The sequence below is a fragment of the Drosophila ananassae genome, chromosome 3R (assembly GCF_017639315.1).
Source record: "Drosophila ananassae strain 14024-0371.13 chromosome 3R, ASM1763931v2, whole genome shotgun sequence".
Classification (NCBI taxonomy): Eukaryota; Metazoa; Arthropoda; class Insecta; order Diptera; family Drosophilidae; genus Drosophila; species Drosophila ananassae.
Genome location: NC_057930.1, coordinates 9,581,477 through 9,604,965, shown reverse-complemented (window position 1 = coordinate 9,604,965; position 23,489 = coordinate 9,581,477). Strand labels below are relative to the sequence as shown.

Here is a 23,489-nt window from a genome sequence, read left to right as displayed (position 1 = left end):
CTGTTTATATTTCAATCCAAACAGTGATGGGTCAGTCAACCGCAATGTCATTTAAAGCTTTCCTTATAGAAATCCTTATTTTATTATTTATTACGATTAGATGGCTGGACAACTGGATTTATTTTCTTATACAAGTAATGTCATATCATTAAGGTCCGCTTTTGGACATGTATCGCCCGTCTAGTTGCATGTGAGCCAATTGCTTGGATTTTAGTTGAAAACTCATCTTCAACCGATAAGTGCAGTCCGGTATAAGACTGGGGATAAGCCTCTCATCAACGTAGGCACGTTCAAACGAATAGTTGAAGTTCTAGAATAAAATATCAATATGATCTAATTTTTTGCTCCGAAATGTATGCTAAGGCATAGGGATTTTTACTCACCGCCTTAAGAGGGCACTTGGGTCTGGTGTTCAGAAATGCCGCAAAGCTATGATAGAGTGTCTTGACGAACTTATTCTTGTAGGCGTTGTTTAGGATGGAGCAGAAATTCAAAGTAACCTTGTACAGTCGCATTTCCGGGCGATGGGACCTGATGATGTCCATTGAGGATGTAATCATAAGGTCATTCAGTTCCCGAGTCAGCACCACATGCCCCGATATGTAGCTCCGGTTGAAGTCCTGATCGAGAATAGCACTCTCGGACACAAACAAGCTAGGATCGTCGGGATCGAATGTGAACCGATCCAACTTAACGACTTGAGGACAGATACAGCTTTCGACCAAAAAACTGAGCACGAAAAGTTTCAACTTGAGCCGAGTCATTTGGAAGACGGTTAACTTGGCTACGGACTACGGGCCAACTACTAATGCGGGATTCCGTTGCGCCGACAATTATGAGGCGGCGGCGTGAGCCCTAATGGCTTTTTAAATGGTGTCGTCTGGTCTAAATTGCCACAATCTCTCAATATGTCAACAATACGTTATTCATACATACATGAATAATTTTTTTCGTAAGTTTTTTCCCCTTTTTTTTGGGTCTTTGAGTCGCTTTCAAAAACGTAAAAAAAAGTGTATACTTGCACACAAAAGTAAAATGAAAATGTTTCACGTTTGGAAAGATTGAGTTGAGAAGGCGGCTAAGTACGTACACATGTGCGCGAATATACGACAAAATGTAAAATAAAAGGAATAAAAAGAAAGTAAAAAGAGAAAATACGGCAAAGGGACTTATTTGGTTATAGACTATGCGACGATCTTATTACTTAGTATAACTTGCATAATATTGAAGTATTTTTGTAATATATTCATCTTAAAAGTGATAGGAAGCACTATTAATGGATAAAACTGCGAAAGGAACTTAATATTTTGTGTTAAGAAAACGATATTTTATTAAATTTCGACTAATTTGTTCAATTTAGAACACCAAAATACATATTTTGTTAAAATGTTAAAACTAGGTGAGGGTCGAAGGTTTTCTAAAGTTAGCTAATTATTTTTTACGAGATGGAACAATTAAATAAAAATAAAACTATAACCATTATTTAGCCATTACAATATTTTAAAAATTATTTATTGATTACCTTGAATAAAATTCTGTTCGCATTTTTAATGTAATTTCGATTTAGAGTCTAAATTTTAGGCTCAATAAAAATAGTGACATTTATAGATTGGAAATCACTTATCAAAGACAAGTAGTAGTAAAATGTAACTTGCCGCAAAAAATCATAAAATCATTAAATCAGAATCAGAATATACATATATCGTGGTAAAAATCGTACATCTGTCAGATATCCGGACCACCAATATGCCCGCTTATATCCTGCCTTACTCAGTGCACCGAACGCGACCCAAAGGATGTCAACAGAAATGTTAATAACACCAACGCCGCCGCTCCAACCCAACTCTGGCCACAATCTGCACCGCCCAGGATTGGATGGATATGAAAATGGGATGAAGATGAGGATTCAGATGAGGATGAGACTGATGATGATGATGATGATGGAGATGGAGATGAGGTGCGGCGCTGTAGACGGCTGCCTGGCTACCGACTGAAGTAAAAACAGTGGCCGTAAAACAGAAAGGCAATGCGCACCGGAGTGGAGTTAAGTAAAGGAACGGTACGGAACGGAAAGTATAGTAAAGTAAAGCAATGCAACAACAAAACGCAACGCAACGTCGTAACGCAACGCAAAGGCGACCGGCGACCGGCCCAGTCGAGTGCAGTTCAAACATCACACCTACCGTCTGGGATCTGGAGAGTCTCGACTCGTCTGCGAATGGAGCTGTGCGGTCCATATTATGTAAACATTTGCCGGGCTTCAATCTTTATTTTTTGTCCCTGCCTCCTGGTGGCAGGTGTAGGTGTGTGTAGTGTATTTTGGGTAGCCGGCTTTTATGGATTCCTGAGTCAGGGCTTTCAATCGAAAACGTGTTCAAGTTTTTGCATAAAACGCCAGAAACACAAACACAAACACTATTGGCACAGTAGTTTTTTGTTGTATTTTTTTGCAAGGAGTTTCGCAAACATAACGTGTAATCAAAAGGCTTTATTTATGAAATGAATTAATTATTTGTGTAAATTTACAAGTTTTAATTAAAAGAAACAAAATACTCATACCAAAAGATCAACAAACAACTTAAACAAGTGCGGGTATGCACTGTTTTGGTAGTAACTTTGAAAGGGCAGCTAAGGCTCTCAATTATATGATACCCGCTACTCTTATCTTGCTTTTGTTGCATACTTTTGGGTGCTTTGGAGCCTCTGAAGCCTCTAAATGGAAATCGGAATATAACTCCTCATAAAATCATCCGATTTGGCTGAAATTTGTTTTACAGATTCAAATTAATCTTTGGAAAAGTTTAGAATTGTAACCTTTTCCAAAATACTACTCCAAGAATCCTAGTTTCTACGTAAATAAACACCAATATAATTGTCATATTTAAATCGGAATAATACTTATTATTGCCTGATCGGTGTGGGCTAAAAAGATTGTCACATCAAGCTGTTTTCCTGACGAAGAAAACAATCTAATTTTCCCATTTTCATATGCCAGCGATTTCCTTAAGTGACCAATTTGTTTCGAACGCCATTAACACAACCGATCCTGGTTGAAAAATAGGACCACGTGTACTTGGTAACTGGACTGAAAACTTTGTTGCTTTTGCATTTTAAATAACTAGCCACTTGTATACATATATGCAATATATTATGCAAATTTGTGCAATTTTCATTCATGCCTCTGGTAGTACATATGGCTTATATAAGGCATAGTGTGTGTGTGTGGTTGCCGGACCTTAATTAGCCTTTGAGAGCGTGTGAGGCTCATTTCGTATGCAAATTGTAGTCGATTGGTTTCGCATTACATAATTAATAATTCAATGAGAATTCATGTCAATCACATGCACGCACCCATACGCCCACCGAACCGAAGTAGCGAACCCACGCGAAATACAGACACCGGAGCCAAGATATCGAGAATTCGATATTAGACATTGCGGTTTTCTTTATCGAAGGTGCGGTTGCAATTCCAAGCTATTGGCTGGCCACTAGGTTCAGTGTGTGAGTGACTGCCCAGGATAGTAATTAATGGCTATGCTAAATTACCAAACTGTGTAATTAAATTTAAGTGAGTGCGTGTGGACATTTCGTTTCAATTTAACAGGTGCCATGGCCCCTCTCTTTGCTACCCAGTTTCAAATGATTTATTTTCGAGGGAAATGAAAAGTTTTTATTAGTCAGTTAAGCTGCCTAGACCACGTTAAGCCCAATAAACCCTTTCTACTTAATTGACACTCGAAAAGCTGTGAAAATCTAAAAATGTTGCACATCACCCTGGGTAGCGTAAATAACCGCACCTAAACGTGCTAAATTGGTTATATAGCATCTCCGACTTGTGTCGGAGCTTTATATAAGCCATAGCCCCGAAATAGCCCACCGGTTTCCAGTGTCTATATCGAGGCCTGCTTCACTGCAAAGCACTGAACGATGGCTGGGCCTATTCGGGCAATCAATAAATTTTCCAGTCGAATGCACAGGTGCTGCCATCAACAAATTACGCATTTGGTGGGCGGCGGCTGCTGCTGCTGCTGCACTGGGGATTGCCAGTCCAAATGGGAGTGGAAACAACGAAGAAGCCTGGGTGCTTTGAACAGCTTTTTCGACCTGTTCGAGAGACGGAACTTTGTTAAACATTTCCGACCATTTTCCGCTCATTTGCAGCAACACAGAGGAGCAGCCAACCCTTTACCATATTTATTTGAGTAATTGTTTTCCACAGAGTTCTATTATTCTGTAACTGAGACTCCAAATATTGCAGCTGCTTCATGAGTAGTATAGTATGGCAGTACTATATGGTACTGTCCCTTTACGAAAATCCCCCGTGTCTTCTTGTCTGGAAACACTCGTTAAAAATCACTTAAAATTCCATCATCATAAATTTGTCAAAAAATTCAGTCGCAGCGAGCGAAGCTTTAACGTGTCGGCATTGATGCTGTCTTTTGTCTACTATCACACACTCTCCCTCTTATTTTGGGATTAGTTTTCCAACAACTGACAATGGATTTTATTTTGCGTACCCCGAAATGTGTCTTCTGTGTTTTTTGCTCACCACCAAGGTCACAGGAAAGTTAAGTTTTCTTTGGCTAATAATTTGGTTTTTTTTTTGGGGGCTTTGTACCCAGACTTTTCAAATAAAATTTAAATGCATGGCTTGAAAATCTGCTTACCAATTTTCTTTGAACTGAAACCCTCAATTTCAAACTGTTATTTCCAATTAACTACTCATAAACCACTTTTATATTTTTTTGTTTAAGAGTTACATGAGTTTCATTTTCGAAACATACAAATTTATTTTTTTAATTTCATAAGATTACACTTTTAAAATGCTTTTCACGTTCAATTCCTTAAGATTTTAACTTCATCAAGACCTAAATTATCATCAAAATTTGAAGAGTATTTTCAAGAAATTAAAAATTAAAACAGTTTTTTTGAAAAATGCTTTAAAGCTTTAAGTGACTAAAAATGGAGCTACACTTAGGAGCTCCGATTCTTTTTACTTTATCCCCAGAAAATATTACTTGGATGGACATATGTACAATTTTGAATGGAGTTCAGGAAAGAGATCTTTTAGAACTCATAGGAAGACGGAAAAACATATTTTTTGATTTTATGAAACCCAAAAAAACCCCATAAATGAAAACAGCTAGGCTAAAATGCATTTTAAATATGATTAAACAGTTTATATATTTTATTCACATATATTCATATCAAATACATATTTAGAAAAGAAAATTATTCATATAATCATGTATTCTAAATAGCACCATTTTTTTTTTGCTAAAAGTTTCCTCTTAAATTAAACAGCTGTGTTAAAATGCCTTTTAAATATGCTTTTAAATATGCCTTTTAAATATGTTTATCACATATTTTGTAAAATGCATTTTTAGTTGTGTACGAAATTTAAGAAAGACAGCAAGTTGCCGCACCAACCAAAGCAAAAACTTCTTCAAGACAAATGAGCTTTTCTTGAAGACCTTTAGTTTATTACTTTTGGTTTATGTTTTCGTCAGTTGGTCGAATGTTTTAGTTTAGAGACGGTCGCCGCAGCAGGAGGCAACTTCGAAAAACGCACACCCCAACCATCCGCCCAACCGCCAACCCACTGTCCTATCCGCTGCCCCACCGCCCACACAGTCAACCGTTCATGCCACGAAGTTAAGGGCTTTTTGTGGCAAGGTCTTTTTGGCCCCGGCTCCATGGTGACTTCAATTTTTTGGCAACAAAACGCAGCTAAAAGTTGCTGCAACGGCAAAAAAAAAAAAAAATAAAATAAAGCCAAAGCAGAAGAACTAAAAAAAAATCGGAGAAAAATTGGGGGCATAAGAAAAATTCGCCCAAGGCAAAAAAAGCAATAACAAAATATTATTATCAAAATCATTCATCATGTGGCTGCAGGCAATAAATTTTCGGCTTGCTTCCAAATGCAACAGCAAAGTAGCAACAACAACAACAACTAAAACGATGAGCAAAGCCACGGGGGCACCAAGAAGAAGAACTACAATAATTGTAGTAGTTGAAGGTAGTGAGGCTTTGGCTAACTGTTAATAAATCGCAGTGCCAGATATCAGCAAACAGTTAGCACAGTTCTGGGCCAGAAGCAGCTGCTGATGTGGCTCCCGCCCCATCTCCTCCCTCCTCCCTCCTCCCTTTGGAGGCCGCCACTCACCACAGCAGACGCATAAAAGTTCGGGGCTTTACCCCCGAAACGAACTTTAACTTGAAGGCGAGGCGTGGCCAGGGCTATAAAGCATTAACATAAAACTCCCAAAAATATAATAGACAGCGCAAAAAAGAGAAGAACTAAGACTACATGCCAGTGTGTACATAGTTTCCGACTCCCGGACTCTAGAGCTCCATCTGCCGGGTCTGCTGGGAGGGAGGCGGCACCACTCAGTGGCTCAGCCAAGCTGTAAATTTTCACATTACTCAAGCGCTTTCATCAATTTCGTATTAAAAGTTCTTGATTTATTTAACGTTGCTCTTTCGTTCAGACATCGGACGCCAATAGAGAATTTAAAAACTAAAGTTCTTACTTCTGGCTTTCTGCTAGAAGAAAAAAATGAAACCTCACCCTTTCTTATCGACTGTATAATTTTGTTTGAAGTGATAAAGAAAAGGGTATGACTTATATTTAATAAAGTACTTGTTATATCTACAAAAACCTCTGCTTATTAAGTATACATATATATTTTTTTGTTCTATAAATAAACGTTATCACCATTTGCTGGCAGCAGAGTGCATCGGTTGAAGTACAAAAACTTAAAGATATAATAAAATTGTGCAGGCTGTAATATGACGACTATATCACCTCATTCCCCAGAACTTCCATCTAGTTTGGCCCTGAGACAGACCTCTTTATATAAGGTCTCCGTTTGATCAATAAACCCCAGCACGAGCTCTCTCATCTACCAATAATCTTCTGAACGTCCCTAACTAACGCTTAGTTTCCTCTTATTGTCGCTTCCCCGACTTCCTCTTTGAGACACATTTTGCAAATTGCATTTGATTCTTTCACTTCCTCCCCGGCATTCCCTTTCTCATTTGCAATCATCATGATTCCGATGTAATCGTTGGAATCATTCCCTCCTCGCCAGGCTCGTCCGACTCCATAATCAATTCCAGAGCAGTATTCCTCCTCGAGCTCAAGCTGCTCCTCGACTGCTGATTTTCATTCTCGCCCATTGTTATTCTCTTTGCCACTTGTTTGATAAATAATTGTTGGTCGTTTAGTGGAGGTACAGACTATAAACATGCAAAGTTAAGAGCACATTGTATATTCTTGTGTCAGAACCGGCGAGTGACCACATGCTGTGATCCCCCTGGCTGCCAGGCCGCTTTTGGCTAACGGCTTTGGGAGACCGCATCGCCAAGCTGGGCCAGGGCACTTTGGACGGCTCGGTTCGCGCCATAGAGCACATAGCCCATAGCCCATAGAGCTCTGACCACATCATCGAATACAAAATGCAAAATGCGAAATTCGAAATGCAGAAGCGACGTAATTGCCACCGCACTCGAGAGACGGAAAGCTGAAACCAATAAACCAGCACACGTCGATTAGTTGCACATGAATGCGGCAACATCGGGTCTGGTCAGGTCTGGGCGGGAATGGCACTGGCACTGGGACTTGGACTGAGTCTGGTATTGGTGGTCAGTTGTCAGGTGGTGTGAGGTATCGCCTTCCAGCTTCTTTGCCCGAGGGGTAAGTCTGGTAAGTCCTATACTGCTGCCAAGACAGAGCCACGTCTTAAGAAGCTTAAGGCTATAACGATTGCCTGCCTGGTGGCATCTATGGTGACATATGTTAATTTTGTCACACAGACCCGCCGGGGGGGTCATCGAATTCAAAGGAATTTAAGGTTTAACCCTAGACTAGCACACTAGTTTATTTGGAATATTATTTTAGTCATAATAGTAATGAACAAAGTTAACCAAATCGCCGAGATTATATTAATTTAATTCGCAGAACTGCACTAATTGCCAAATTACCTGAATAATGCGACAAATGATGTTGCTAATTTCCAGATTCAGGTGCTTTCTTTGTAGCTTTTTAGCCCCTTGTGGAAACACGTTATAGCGTTAACCTATGGCTTTGACCCGACAAAGCCCTATTGGCAAAATGGCCGAACTATGTCGCCTGTCAACTGGGCGGGAATGGGCGGCGGCGGAGGCGGAGGAGGTGGGACCACATGGGACGTTGCTCGTTACCCGGCAACGGATTCCCAATATTTGCGTAACCGAAGCGGCTTTTGGGAACACCGCCGCGCTCCATCACCACTAAGCCCCCAACTAGCCGGGCAATTGCTCATTTGGTATCGCCGTCGAAGGAGCGCCTTCACCGCATTCCATGCGACGACCCGGCGAACCGTCATTCTGACGATGAACGGATTGGAAAAAAACTAAAAAAAAAAAAACACAGCTGTGGAGAACGGCCATGAATTTTGCATTTTCAGTTCGCGTGTATTTTTAGCTGGGTCTCTCCGCCGTTGGGCAGGTCTGTGATTCATCAAAAGAGCGGCGACAGCTGACAGCCCGACAGCTACGCATAGAAATGAATTATACAAAAACTAGATAGACAATGGCCCATAATAGGCCCCTGCGCCTCTGGAGTGGCCCCGCCACCCTAGTTGCCTAGTTGCCGGCCCACCCCTTGGGGAAACACCTGCGGCTGAGGCGGCTTCTCCGTCGGCCTCTGTGACGACGCGTCGTCCAAGCGAAATTGCCTACGATTATTGTTTATTAGTTGAACCCACGAATCAGATGACACGAACAAACGATCGCCAGCCGAGGAATGTGTAAGGGTCTAGAATCTGGAGATAGAAATCTTAATGGCGCACCGAATACGGATTTCACTTAATCACACCTAATCAGAAATTATTTTTTGCATTTTAATTTATGCTTCTGAAACTCTGGTCTAATCGGAAACTATAAACCACTTTTTTCGGATGAGTTTCGAACAGAAATTATTACATTCAAGGTCGAAACTAAATGCTTGCAGTTGTTTTTGAAGAAAGAATTCTTTTGCTGGAAATTCGATGACTGGATACACTTTTAAATGCTTTTGTAATCCAGTTGTCTCAATAAAAAACTAATAGCTATGTATGTGAGTGTTTTGAAAGGGATGGAAAAATATATTATTTTTTAGAGTTTAGAGATAATAATCTTAATAGCGCACTGAACACTAATTTCAGTTAATCAGATCTTTTTTTGCATGCTAATGTTTGAGTTTGAAACTTAAATCTAATGAGATTCTTAAAAAGCCAATTTTTTCGATCAGTTTCTAACAGCCATTATGATTTTATTTCAGTTTGTCGATAAGATGCATTCAAGGTCGCCTCTAAATGCAATCAGTTTTTAATAGAGAACGGATTTTTCACCAGGAAATTCGATCATCGAATACTCTTTGAAGTGCTTTTGAAATCTAGTTGTCTCTAAAAAGAACTCATAGCTATCTTGTGAAGATTTTGAAAGTGAATAATAATATAATTGAGGGTAGAATTTAGATATTACCATAGTCAGTAGAGATTACTATAGTCAGTAATCTATTGTATTCTCTAAATCATACATATTATTATATAGTAATCTATAGTGATCTCTAAATTCTAGGCTCTATCTTAATAGCGAACCGAATACGGATTTTACTAAATCACAAATATGTAATAACTAATTAGACCCTTTTTGGCCGGAATTTTATCTTTTGGAACATTATTCCGATTAGAATCTTTAAAAATCTGTTGTTTGGATGAGTTTGGAACAGAAACTATTACCTTCAAGGTCATCTCTAAATGCATTCAGTTGTTATTGGAGATCATTCAGCTGAAAAATGGAAAGCTTAATACTCTTTGAAAAGTTTTTAAAACCTAGTTGACTTTAAAAAGAACTAACAACTATCTTGTGAATGTTCTGAAAGTGGAAAATTATATCTATGGGTCTAGAATTTTTTAGATAAAAATCTTAATAGCGCATAGAATTCAGATTTTACTTAATAACCCCTTTTTTACAAACATTAAAATAATATTAAAATATTCGTAAGAGTCGTAAAAACATAATTTTTCGGATCAGTTTCAAACAGCAGTTAGGATTTTATTTCAGTTTGTAGATAAGATGGATTCAAGGTCGTCTCTAAATGCATTCAGTTGTTATTTGAGAGCTGGATAAGCCAATTAATCCGCTGGAAATTCGATAACTGAATACACTTTAAAAAGCTTTAAAATCCAGTTTCCTCTATAAAGAACTATTAGCTCTAGCTCTCTAAGGGCTCGAAAAGGGGAAACGATGTGCACTCTTATTTTATAGCATGTGCACATCTGCTTCCGACTATTAGTAATTATATAGGGCACATGAATGTCTACATATGTACATACATATATACTATGTTTATATGTACAATGTACATATGCTGAGCATTTTGCAGATCGTTCAACTTAATTTTTGATAGTTTCAATAGAAATGCTTGGCATAGCAACCCCGCAAAATGGTACATTGTATGTACATAGATCGTTGGTTATGCCTCGTCACGCTGATCAAAAAACTGTGGCATATGTACATTATATGTATATATGTACATGTGCCAGAAGTACGTATGTAAATACACTAAAAAGAATGTATATTTATTTTTTTTTTACAAAAAAAAATTTAGAAAACTTTAAAGAAACGAAATAAAATGTAATAAAATAGATAGAAATAGAATTTATAATAAACTTTTTTTGGATACTAATTTTTTTTCAAGTGGAAGCACATGCCCCAACATTTGCAACATTTTTTTTTTAGGTTTTTGGCTGGCTGCCTTCTGGCATTTGCCGCCGTCGCTCGAATGGTGTGCCAACATTATGACAAAGTTATGATACTCTTTCCTGGGAAGGCGCATAAAAAGCCCGACAGAGAAACGAAAACAAAATAGCAAACAAAAAAGTAAAAACAAAGCCAAAAACCAAAACCGAAAGCGTGCAGAACAATAAGTGCGATGTGTGAGTGAATACGTTGTCGCCCGCTACCCACCCACCCACCGCCCGGCTGCCACCCGCCGTCACTCGACCTCATCCCCACCCACTATTTCGCTCCTTCTAACAATCGCGGCGATTACGTTGTCGCATAACGTTTGAAGATGACGCGCGAGCTTGTCGTTTTTGCTGCCACTGCCAGACGTACTGGCTCTGCTTTGCTTTCTATACTTTTTAAAAAGGGGGGTGTGGCAGGGGAAGTGGGGATGTGGGTGGTGGGTGGTGGGGGGGCAACAACTGAAAAGGTGCGGCGACATTGAATAAGCCAACGAACGAACGAACGACCGAACGGGTGAGACAGACAGAGAGAGAGAGAGAGAGAGAGCCGCACGTTTGCCTTTCTGATAACGTCGTCATCGTTGCGCTGAGCAATTTTAATTTATGCACAACACACGCACAGCTGACGCACACACACTCTGTCACGAGCAACAATCAAGTCTCAATTGCTCTGCCACTGGGTCTTTTTTTTTTTGTAAAGCTCAACATCTTTTTTACACATTTCGCTTTTGCACTTTTCGCCATTGTTGTTGTTACACCTTCGCCTTCGGGGTATAATGATTTCTTTATAAAGTTTGAAGCTTATTTATCCCCAGAACCTTTAAGTCACAAGCTTAACCCTTGACATGGTGGGGCATATTGCAACTTACAGTCTTTAAATTCTATTATTTTTTTAAAGCCTACTATAAATTTTCTAAAATTTCATGCTGTTTGAAACATGAAAAATAAGTTTTAAACCAAAAAAAAAATATATAAAATTCTTAACATTAATCACTTTTCTATTGCTATTCTATTTTATTGCCTAATTTGTCAAAATAATAAAATGGAATATTAAAGTGAAAGCTTAGTTTAAAAAGGGTTAAATATTATCATTAAAATTATATCAATTTTTTTTAATATTGCATTAGAATTACAGTAATTTTAAGAACAATTTACTTCATATAAAAACTAATTTTTTTAACGTTATATTAAAAAGAAAACAACATTAAACTCTGTGTTTCATGTTAAAAAAGCACATTTTTATCAAAAATAAATCTTCAACCTGTTGCTTTTGAACCAAAATGTTCAACATTGCATATGGTTGGGGAACAAAAGTTGGCCAAATATACCTTTTAATAAGTAATGACAGTATAGGAATTCCTCTAGTACCCCACAATTACTAAAGCTCTATAAAAAATCGATAACTAATTGGGTAATGGATACGCAAATAAAAATATTGCACTAACGATATCGGACAGCCGATAAATGTGAGAGTGCCCAGGTGTCGGCTTAAGCTCCGACAAATTCTCCAACTTATGTAAACGCTTCCCACTCGCTCGCCACTCTCCATTCTCCACTCTCAACGCTTTTTTTCTCTCTCTCTGGTACTCTCGTTACAGCAGCAGCAGCGATCATCGGCACGGGCGCTGCAACCCTCCGCTCATTCCGGCGTTGAAAATTGACGTCGCGAGACGCTCGGGCGCGCACGGCAGTTGGAACAGCTAAACGCAACTCGTCGGACTCGCGGCGACGCGTCGCCCGTTTCCCGTTGCCAGTTGCAGTTGCCTGCAAATTTTTTGGCTTTGATTGATTGTGATTATGAACGAGACCTTCAAGCTGTCCCGAATGCAGGGCACCAACATTGAGTTCGAGCGCCAAAGGCAGCTGGCCAATTGGCTGGACAGGAGTAGGCCCCACATGGCAGCCGCAGTGGCGGCCGCAGCATCAACACTTACTACAACAGCATCAGCATCTGCAGCAGCAGCAGTGACGACTACTACGGTGGGGCATTCAAACTCCCCAAGCGGGGGAGGAGGAGGTGGAGCAGCAACAGCAACAACAGCACCCAGCAACAGCGTCCCAGCTGCAACGGCAGCTGCATGTAACGGTAAGCACAGTGGGAGAGGAACGAAGAATGGGAGGAAGAGGTCGTACGCTAGGCCAGGCACGCGCTCCAAACAAGCTAGCGTACGAGAGAAGTGATAGGGGGGGAGAGCGGGCGAACGAGAGAGTTTTTGTTTGCTCATTGACGTTAGCTTTTTGTTTTTTTTTTTTTTTTTCTCAGCACCCTTGGAAAGGGTACAGTCACTTTCAGCAGAAGCTTGCGAAAATAGAAAAAAGGATTTGAAGAGAATCAAATAAAAAAAAAATACAGTTTTCAGTGAAAAATTCCCGTTATTTATTTCACAATAATCTGAAAATTCCAAAGAAAAAAGTATTAGTAATAAGCTTATCATTTTATTGAAAAATGTTGAATATTTTTATTGCCAATTCTGTTTAAAATATGTGACTTAAATATTTTAGAAATTAGCATAAATCTTCGTCATAGAAGCTTATTTCCATTAGTTAGTGGTTGTTGTTGTTATTGTTGTCTCTTCGCGTAATTTCTCACGAAACGTGACGATGACACAGTCCCCCACCCCTGCCCCTGTCCCTGTCCCACTCTATCCATCTCTCTCTGGCTAGCGGTCTCCCCCAATTGATATTTCACAAACGATAAGCGCAATTTCACAAAACGTTTTAGCTCCTCCCCGGGTGTTATGCTGCGATTTCAGGCTCCTGCTGCATCTGTACGGGTCTTTATTAATTGTATGTACATGCATACATACATATGTGTGTGTGAGTGTGAATGGGGCAAAAAATTAAGCCAAATGTGCGCAATTAAAGTGAGTAATGCGCCTCCGATCCAAATCGGCCCCTACCATGGGCACCTATCGAACAATGAGCAATCAAAAAAAATGCCGATATCTCTTTTTAATTGCACCGCTTCAAGTTCACTCACTCATTCGATTCTAAACCGAAAATAAATAATAAAAATAAAGCGGGCGAGTGTTGCGACAGACAATTGGTGTCCATGGAGGTGTTATCTTTATTTTATTATTATTATTATTATTTTTTTTTTTTGTTTTGTGTCTAGCGGGAAAAAATAGCTGTTCGCGTTAATCGCTTCCAGTTGTTGACGCTTTTATTATATCCGATGCGATATCCGATCCGATCTGTTGTGCCTTCAATGCCATTTGCCTCCAATAGAGTGGAGTCATAGACCCCGCTCCAGGGCTTCTTCCTGGAAGGCAGGTCCTGTTGCTATGGAATCCGAAAAGCGGAAGTATTAAGCAACTCTATAATCGACAATAAAGCGCCGCTGATAATGACATAATTGGTGATGGATGTGATTTTAAGGCTGGGATCTGAAGAGCGGCTGATAAGAACGCTTACAAAATTTTTTTTTTTTTTTTTTTTTGTATTAAATTTGGAAAGGCTTAGTGTTTAGAGCTTAGAGATGATTAGCTGCGACTTGCGGTTATTTTTAATGCGGTTGTGCAATTTATGAACCGTATAACTACGTCAATAGCCGCGATTGAGTATCAATTAGCTGGCAAACACTACATTTCAATACGAATTCATTAAATGCTGTGGTAGTGGCGGCAAATATTGATTAATAGTCGCCGATTAGTGGCACGGTTATCGGTCATCTCCTTTTATTGCGACTTTTAAGCTTAGAACTGGTTCGGCCAAATATTCCAAAATATTCTTCCCCCCCCCAATTTTCTTGGCAATTGTTGCGAAATATCCAGACACTTTTTGGATTTCCAAACACACTCTAAGATCTTGAAGAGAAGCTATTTTAATCCAAATAAAAAGAAACATGGAAAGATTTCCCAATTTTATATTCAGTTCAGGCCGAGTAGAGGGGATCTTTCGCCATTCATTTCTATTGCGGAAATTCTTGGTAATTTGGCGGTTACGCTTTGCGGCGGTATTCGCCCACTGTGTGTCATCGAATCGCTGACCGTTGACTGAAAATTAGCTGCGCTTAGCAACAGTTTTGAACCACTTGTCTTCCGTTGCGTCACGCCAACCGCCAACTGCCAACCACCAACTCGCCAAAATTCGCCAAAAAGGGGAGGGGATTTAGATGTATGTACATACATACATGCCTTGTCCGATGGCAGAAGTTGATACGAGAGTGTGTGGGTTGGTTTTCCCACTGCAGACAAGATCTCGGCAATTAGACACTCACATGTGCAAGTTTATATTTATGCGATTACCTCACTGATGCACAATGTGCTACTCCTCGTTTCTTGTGCTTACTTGCAGGTGGAGCTCCGGCGGGCGCCCATCACGGCCACCACCTGGCGGCTGGGGCGCGCAAGGCCAAGCTGCGGCGCTTCAACTCCCACGACACCAGCTCCAACATGTTCTCGGTGGCGGAGTTCGAGAACGCCCGTCTGGCCCGCCGCAACGAGATCGAGAACCAGCGGCTGGCACGACGCCTGCGCAACTTTGCCAACAGCAGCTGCTACGGGGGCTTGGGATCAGGCGCTAGTGCTGGCGGGACTGGAGGCGGCGGCGGCGGATATTCCGGCTTCAAAGGCGGCCTGAACGGTAGCGGAGACTACTCTACCGGCGACAGCAAGGCCTCCAAGGGCAGCAGCGAGGTAAGCTTCCGAGGTAATCCCAAAAAAGACATAATAATCATAACAATTCCCTTGCAGTCGCAGCAGGAAGCTTTACCCGCCGATGTATTCCTCGAGCGGCACTCTCTGCCCCGTGTCGTGCGCATCTTGCTGGCCAGCAAGAGCTCCAACGAAACCCTGCAGTCCAGTTCGTCGCACGGCTCCTCCACGGCCGCCTCGAGCAGCTCGTCCACAGGAACAAAGCCGGCGGGCACCACCACTTCCAGTGGCAACACAGACACCGGCACCGGCACCCATTCATCGTCCAGCGGGGGAAGTGCCTCCGGAACTGGAACCGGAACTGGCCCTGGCTTTGCTCCCGGCCAGAAAATGCACAGCACCAGACACAGCAGCAGCAGCAACGGTGGAGGCACACCACCCGGCCACGACGAGCTCTTTCTGCTGTACAGGCAGGTGCGGCAGCGGAACATCTACCATGGACACAACGCCAAGTCGCAGGCGTCGCAGCGCAAGAAGAGTGTGCTCATACCGCAGGAGTTTCCGGGTGAGATTTGGTGACCAATGCGGGGGAGTTTCGATATAGTGATAGTTGATATATTAATAATTATAGTTAGATTAAGCGATAGTTACTCGAGAGTAGTTATTTCATTGAAACCTGATTGTATCTGGTTCAATTATTCATTGAAATGTTTATTTAATTACTCAACAATGTGGCGAGTAATTAAATCCGCCAGGGAGGTAGCTGAGATCAGAGAGGAATTTTCCCGACGAGGTGCTTCACCTGCCGCCGGCCATTACTAATTACAAGTCGGCACTGTCGGTCCGAGGGCGAGGGCGGGCCCGAACAAGTTGTCATTCCATTGGCGAAGGTTAATTTATCGCTCGCAGCAAATGAACTTAAACAGCCCACTGATTACCGCTGATGGGCAGTAGCTTGGGGTGAAGTCGGGCGGCTAAAGAGCCCTCTGAACAATTTGACACGATCACGGTGGATTAAAGTCGCAGTCCCCATTTACATAATCCAGCCAGACAGCAGTTTGGTCGAGGGTTCTCATGACGAATGCATTTCAACACATGCTTGTGCCCGATTACATGGTCCAGCCCCAGTTGGTGACTCATCCAGGCAAACTCCAGGGGTTACCGAGGGTCTATTAGTTGACTCTATATGGCATATATATGTATGGACCTAGCCACTTGCGTGACACAGTCACACTTCAACAATGAAAAGTAATCGCAACTATTGCTCATCAGCCATTATGCAATCCGGTGGTTTATTCGGTGGGCTGATGACTTCTTCACCCACCCACTACTGACTACTCCCAGGTCCCAGCCCCCACCCCCCCGCATTGCGGTCAGCCATTGTTTCAACGCGCCGCGGCATGTGACTTTTCACAGGCATTTTGGCGAGGCGCAAAGTAAACCAATGTGTGCAAATATTATGCAATCTGCGGATCTCGCCCCCCTGCACAGCACTTGATTCATTAAACTTGCAGTACCCCCCGACTGGCCCGCCCGAGAGAAGAGATTCAATTTGCTCCTCCATATTGGACCTGGACCTGGACCTGGAGTCTCCTCCCTGCGTTAACTCAATTATTCGCAGTGCAATTGATTGAATTAGTCCGTTGATTTGCAGTGTTTTCATTATTTAACACTCGTTGGCGCAAATTGGTTTATGAGTTCGTACATCCACACTCTATTCGATGTTTTAATTCTTTTTTTTTTTTTTTTAATTGGAATCGTTATTGGAATTCACTTTATTTTCCCTTGTTTTTGGACTTGTTTCAATTGGGGGGCAGTGGTACATATACTATGTACTCGTTCGGTGAAAAGCTGTCAGCTGTCGAGAAATGAATTTAGGATTTTGGGGAACAAACAAAAGATTTGCACCCGAATATGTGTCGTTATTTATGAATTTTGAAAATATTTGCTTTTATTGATTTTTAAACAAAACTGGGACCAGCCCCGAAATAGAATTTGGCTTTTGAATATTTTGCGCATCTTCGAATATAGTTTTTCGATCAAGTGACTAATACTCTTCCATTTCTAGGTTACTTTTCGATGCTGAACGAAAAGGGCATGCCGACGGCCACCCAGTACGGATCCTTGATGCAACTGGTACGCGAACGTGTTTACAAGTTCATGTCGGTGGACAACATGCCGGCATTCACGGAATCATCGCCCAGCAGCGCCAGCAGCCCCACCCACGAGGGATGCCTGCCAGTGGCCAAGGGTCGTCCCCAATATGTGAAGACGACCGCCCGGGGCGGTCAGGTGTTTCGGCTGCTGGCCGTGTTCGAGGACGGCAAGCAGGAGCCGGGCCAGATTCACATGTCGCAGCACGGAAACGTGAATGTGTCCAAGTCGGGGGGCTACATGGGCCGGGAGAAGGAGAAGAATCGATATGCCCAGCTGCTGAACGAAAATCGGCAGGTTATGTACGTGCCCCTGTCCACCAAGGGCAAGTTTTACGAAATCGAGCCGGGCATTCCACAGCTACTGCAAAAGCTGGGTGAATCGCAGCGCAAACTGAATCCCGAGTGCGTTCACCGGTTGGGTGCACTGGTGGCGGCGGCCAAGCAGTTGCCGCTGACTCTGCGCTACATCTCTGGACCCGGCGGCTCCGACATTCCCGAGCAGTTGTGCGTCAGTCAAGTGAGCAAGGAGGACGTGGTGGTGGGCTGCTCCATCGAGGACATCGACAACCAGACACCATTGCAGCTGAGGAAGTTCTATCCCAGCCGGGACATGCAGCTGGTCAAGAGCTACCTGGGCTTTGATTCCGAGCAGCGGATGCTGGCCAACACGAATGTCCAGAACATGCTCAAGTTTTGCCAGTTCAACTGCGACCAGTTCTTGAAGCTGGTGGAGATCGAGTTGATCCAGCGTTCCGAGCGCTCGGGCAGCAAGAGCCGAGAGGGCTTGCGAATCCTGAAACCGCTGCATCTGCCCAAAATTCTGAGGCGCGAGAAGAGCAGCATGGCAGCTGCTCACGAGAAGGAGGACTCCATCATCTTTCTGAGCAAAACGGATCTGGAGAACATGGAAGCCAAGGAGGCTGCGGCTACAGCGGCGGCAGCTGCCGCTCATTCCGACACCGGCATCAATCGCATCTCGGACCGCATGAAGGTGTTCCAGTCTACGAAGAAGAAGTGGTTCGGAAAGCACCACCAGCAGCAGCTACCGGCCACGGAGAAAGTGGCCACCGATCTGGACCTCGACGAGCAGGCGAAGCGGATGAGCATGGAGCGGTACACCGACATGTCAAAGCTGTTGCAGGAGCGATTTGGAGCAGATCCGGAGCAGCCAGACCAGGACGGTGTCTCGCTAAACAGCACTGGAGCGTCGGACACCGAGACCACGACCCTGACTACCATGGAGCCCAAGTCGCTGGATACTTTGCTGCAAAAATCGATGTCCTTGCAGGACATTGAACTGTTGAACGGGCAGCGCAAGCCGCGTCCCGATCTGCTGGCGAGCCATAATCACTCGGATGCTATCAGCGAGGCGGGCACTGAGCTGGAGGATGTGGAGAATCAGACGCCGCCGCCGCAGTCCTTCATTACGGAGAAGCTCTACAACGAGTTCCACGTGAAGACTCGTCAGTACAGCAAGTCGTCCTCCAGCCTGCACCAGCTGCGTCACTTCTCGTTGCCGCAGAAACTGCAGCTTCACGAAGCGGAAAAGGAGAAGCGCCATCTGATGGAGCTCAAGGCCCAGCAGCAGTCGCAGGCCAAGCAGCCGGTGACTGGGCGTCGAGCAGCAGGCGGAGTCTGCCTCTTGGCAGGTGGTTTGAGCTATCAGACCCCCGTGGCTTCGTCCTTTTATCTGGGGGAGGACGACTTGCCCTATTCGAGTGTACGCGACTCGTTGGTGATCTCTGGCGATGGATGCCTGCGATCGGAGGCAGCCGCTAGGCCTGTCAACGCCGTGGACTACACGAAGGAGAACATCTACGCGGAGATATGTCCTTCGCACACCGTCGACACGTTCTCGGGTGCCACGCAACTGACCCATGTGCTGGACGACGACGGCGACTACGCATCTCTCAAGTATCCGGCCAGCGGACCCCAGTCCGTCAGCCGCATCGAGGTGAACGGAGCAGCGGCGGGAAAGAACAGCGCTATTAGCTACCACACCGTGTACCTGGGGGAGGAGCCGCTGGGCGAGAGGCACGCTGCCCACATCACCACTGTGGAGCTGGCCGGGGAGGATAACATATACAATACGCTCAAATGATGACTCATGTGATTTCGGCGACGTAAGTTAGCCGGTGCCAAGGGCCTGTTTTAAGTATTGTCATCGGTCGAAGGGCGAGCTAGGAGGATCTGAATGGAAGTCAGCGCAAAGACCTTTTTTTGTCAGTTGTTTCTAAAACAAAAATGTATTCTTAATTTTACTTTTTTTTTTCAATCTGCTGTCACTTGGCCAAAGCAGTATAACAATTATTTTAGGAAGTGTGTCGATAGCAGTCGAAAATTTAGGAACAAGTATACATCATAGTTTGATTGCGTTATGCATTCGACCATTTAGTTTCATATAGAGTCTAAATTCTAGACAACTAAGGAAAGAAGAGAAAAATACATAATATTCCCCTAAGCGGGACTAGATCTAGTTAGAAATTCGTGGCTAGTCTTACTAAACATTACACTGAGCGAGCAGTTGCCGACACGAAAATGAAATGAATTTATGTTTGTAATTTTAAGCAGAAAGTGTTTAAGATCCTGGGCCCTTCGACCTTGACCTACTGGAGCTTGGCGAAATGTTTAACAATTCAAATACAATTTATGATATATCATGTGGCGCTAAAGCACAAACGCAGACACAAATGTAGAGACAACTATTTTCTATTTCATTTCGGAGAAAAAAATCTACCAAACACAACTTTATGAGTAACTCGAAGAGAATTTGAATCTGGTTAACAAACGCTTAGACCCATAAACGGAATTACAAATCTCTGTAATAACATTATTAATTCGAACATATATACTTGTAGTGCGTAGAGTTAAGATATGAAACGGCGTTGTAAATGGAGACGTCCCAGTGGGCGACGAAAAACCCCTAGAAATGACAACTGAAATTGTAATATTAACCAAGTGAAGACAAGCAATTTGTATTGTACATAATCTACTATATTTAGGTGGATCTATTGCACCACCAGTCCCCTGACCCAAAAACAATACAAAACCAATACATAATTAAACTGAAACATTTGGAAATTGCAATATTATACAATTGTATACATTATATATATATTAGAATAGCTATACTTATACACACATATATACTTACTTATAGATACGATTACGATTTGGAAATCTTAGTGCAAACCTAAGGTATTATTAGCTCGTAGGCAATCAACAAGTCAAATCAAATCATAAGCGATATACATCTTTATATGCATATATATACTGTATATTTGTAACATAGCATCATCTTTTAGGGCAGTATGCCAAACTTTTACACGATCTCTCGTCATTTGTCGTCCTTTTTTGGAAAAACACAACCCATTGACTTGGTTTTGTTGGGTTCACTTCAGTTGTTTGTTGTACCCGCCCGGCAATTCTAAGTTGAGCAAACAAACCGATTACATTAAAGTGCGGGCATGTCCACATCCACAACACATTGTAAATATTTTAACGTGTCTGTTCGTCCGCGTCGCTGAAAGTCCACAAGCCAGCCATTTTGCAGTGGAGTGGAGTGGAGTGCTTTCCCCCCAAATAACACACATAATGGATTATAATACCAATAAAATATTCGTAGGAAACTATACATATATCGAGCCGTCTCGAGCCATATATAAATGCAGTCTCAAAGTAGAGTTTTTTAGTCATTAAGATCCAGTTGTTTCTAGTCTTAATTTGATGGCGAATACGCATAATTTTCAATCGACATGCCGAACTTTTACTTTGTATCGAATCGACTTCGGTTGCCCGGAGGATTCTTCAATATATACACTTTCAATTGGGTACTACTTAAATAAATATTTAGCATGAATTTATGATTTTTATTTTATTTCGTTTGTTATTGTAATCAATACAGAAAATAATATTTGATTTGAAACGGACTTTTGCTTTTTATTTCAACTTGATCTATCCCTCGATCTAGATCTTGAGCATGATCTTGATCTTGATCTTGATCCTCCCCCCCAACGGCAATCAGTTTTGGAAAAAGAATTGAATAAGTACGCTAAGGAATACGCTATAGATTAACCAGAAACCCTGTATAAAACTGAAGCAATACTCACAAAATAGCTATGATACTAGTTGTAAAACCTCTCTGACAATGCAACAATGCGAGAGCAACAGGTTCGGTCAGTGTGTGTGATAGTAGCTAAGTAACGAGGGTACTTACTATCTGAATATTGATGTTTTGTACATATTTAGAGACCAGCCCCCGGCATATTGTATGTATTGGGTACTAGGAGTACCCACTGGCGCGGCTACAATGCATTTCATAGTTGGTAGACATGTAAGACAGGCTTCGCTGAAGCGCAAGGGTGATAATACTCGTATGTTGACACAAAACATCCATCTATCTTTCCCCTAAAGACTTTTGTATTTTGTATGACGGTAGCAGGATTAATGAAAAGATTACTTAACGAGCAACTACCCGCCAGCATAAATATTGGTGTGATACAAATGTGTAACAGAAAACAATGTGAAAATTCAAATTAAAGGTCAGTTTGGAACTTGCCATTGGCAGAATAAAAAAGTATATGTTAGATATGCGAAAATGAAATTTTAAATTTAATTAACCACAAAGATGTCACTTGTTTTAATTTTAGTAGCTTATAATATACGAAAATCTTTCGTCAGAAAGCGGAAATAAATAATGATCGCACATTGTCAGGCAGAACAAACATAAGATAATACTGAAATGGGAATGGATCTCATCCAGTCCCCAAGATGCCGCCCGTTCAGGCCTTTGATGGAATACAAAATTTCAAAATGAATTTAAACGGATGATTGTAAAAGACGGAGAATCTTAAAACAGCCAACTAGTTACTCATGTTTTTTGGTGTCTATGTTAATCCTTAGAATTTCACAGATGATTAATCAATTAGAACTCAATGTCAAACCGTAGTAGAGCCCACAAACAAACACACACACACACACAGAAAATATAGATACTTAAATAAATAATATAACTATCTATTCAAAATAATTAAAAAATACAATATAACCTTGTAGCACTTTTAGAGATCCAAAAATGAAACAATGACCCAACTTCAGGTATTCACGAATAAAGATTATGACTTTGGGAACTGATCGCTGATCGATATTTTAGAAGAGCCCTGCTCTGAGCTCGGCATGACTGAATTGATAAGCAGACAACTAAATTGAAACGAATCGAAATCTAAAGAAAAGTTTGGTATTGGTATTGGTATTGGTATTGGGTACACGCTTAGACACACACGGAAAACATACACGGAAATACACATACCATATAAGAAAAACTGATATATAATTATTGTTATAGTAGATCTCTTTCTAACAATAAGTGCTGACCATAGTGAATACCATATGGGTATGAGAGTAAATCGAAAAGTCTCTGCTTTACAGCAGCTTACTGACCTCAGCAAAGGCAGCTCATTTCAACGGATTAACTTTAACTCTAAACTGAGGCCACCCAATGAACTCTAGCATACAAATTTATATTTCACGTTGTACTTAAATTTAATTAGATAAAAAGAAAATAACCAACTCACACAGAACTCTTTGGATAAAATGTTTAAGCCGGAACAAATGAAATAAACTGAAACAATACATTTTCAAATTTGTTCAAAGTGTTGTTTATTTTGGATTTAACGCAAACTTCTTATGTTTATTTTTGCTTATTATTTGATTTTCAAACAAATATTTTTTGTCTCAAGTTTAATTAAGAAAGAGTGCCGTATACGGAGACTTCAACGCGATGGACTCCGCGAGTGTACCAATTCGTATCAAACATATAGGCTCCAGGCGGAACTGGCAGAACTTTTGTGACAAAATAATTAACATATTCCGCGGGTAGCTTATCCACAAGAACGCAGTTCAGTGAGCCGTTATTATTCGATATGCCACAGAAAGAATTCAAATTCGAGTAATTGCTCAAAAAT

At 41.7% G+C, this 23,489-nt stretch overlaps 2 protein-coding genes across 7 annotated transcripts in view; one reads left to right on the top strand and one right to left on the bottom strand.

The window, feature by feature from the left end:
• The window catches only part of LOC6504307, a 45,653-nt gene extending 24,198 nt beyond the window's left edge, over positions 1-21,455 (top strand). For 5 of the 6 annotated variants that reach the window (XM_032455471.2, XM_032455468.2, XM_032455467.2 and 2 more), the window contains exons 4-6: positions 15,072-15,412; positions 15,470-15,935; positions 17,439-21,455. In XM_032455471.2, the coding sequence (XP_032311362.1) occupies positions 15,072-15,412; positions 15,470-15,935; positions 17,439-19,627 (2,996 nt within the window). In that variant the 3' untranslated portion in view covers positions 19,628-21,455. Of the gene's footprint in view, positions 1-12,373; positions 12,862-15,071; positions 15,413-15,469; positions 15,936-17,438 lie in introns of all 6 variants that reach the window. The other variant, XM_032455466.2, reaches the window with a different exon arrangement.
• LOC6505947 lies at positions 119-1,471 on the bottom strand. The gene is made up of 2 exons (XM_001965017.4): positions 384-1,471; positions 119-310 (listed from the first exon to the last, which is right to left on the bottom strand). Exons 1-2 carry the CDS (start codon positions 762-764, stop codon positions 149-151), a joined length of 543 nt encoding a protein of 180 aa, XP_001965053.1. The 5' UTR covers positions 765-1,471; the 3' UTR covers positions 119-148.
• Positions 21,456-23,489: the final 2,034 nt, after the last annotated feature.

Bases quoted from the DNA above. Each gene is read 5' to 3' on its own strand.
- LOC6505947 (XM_001965017.4), bottom strand. From the start codon at position 764: ATGACTCGGCTCAAGTTGAAACTTTTCGTGCTCAGTTTTTTGGTCGAA. The intron at 311-383 runs GTGAGTAAAAAT...ATTTTATTCTAG, and splicing joins CCAAGTGCCCTCTTAAGGCG to AACTTCAACTATTCGTTTGA.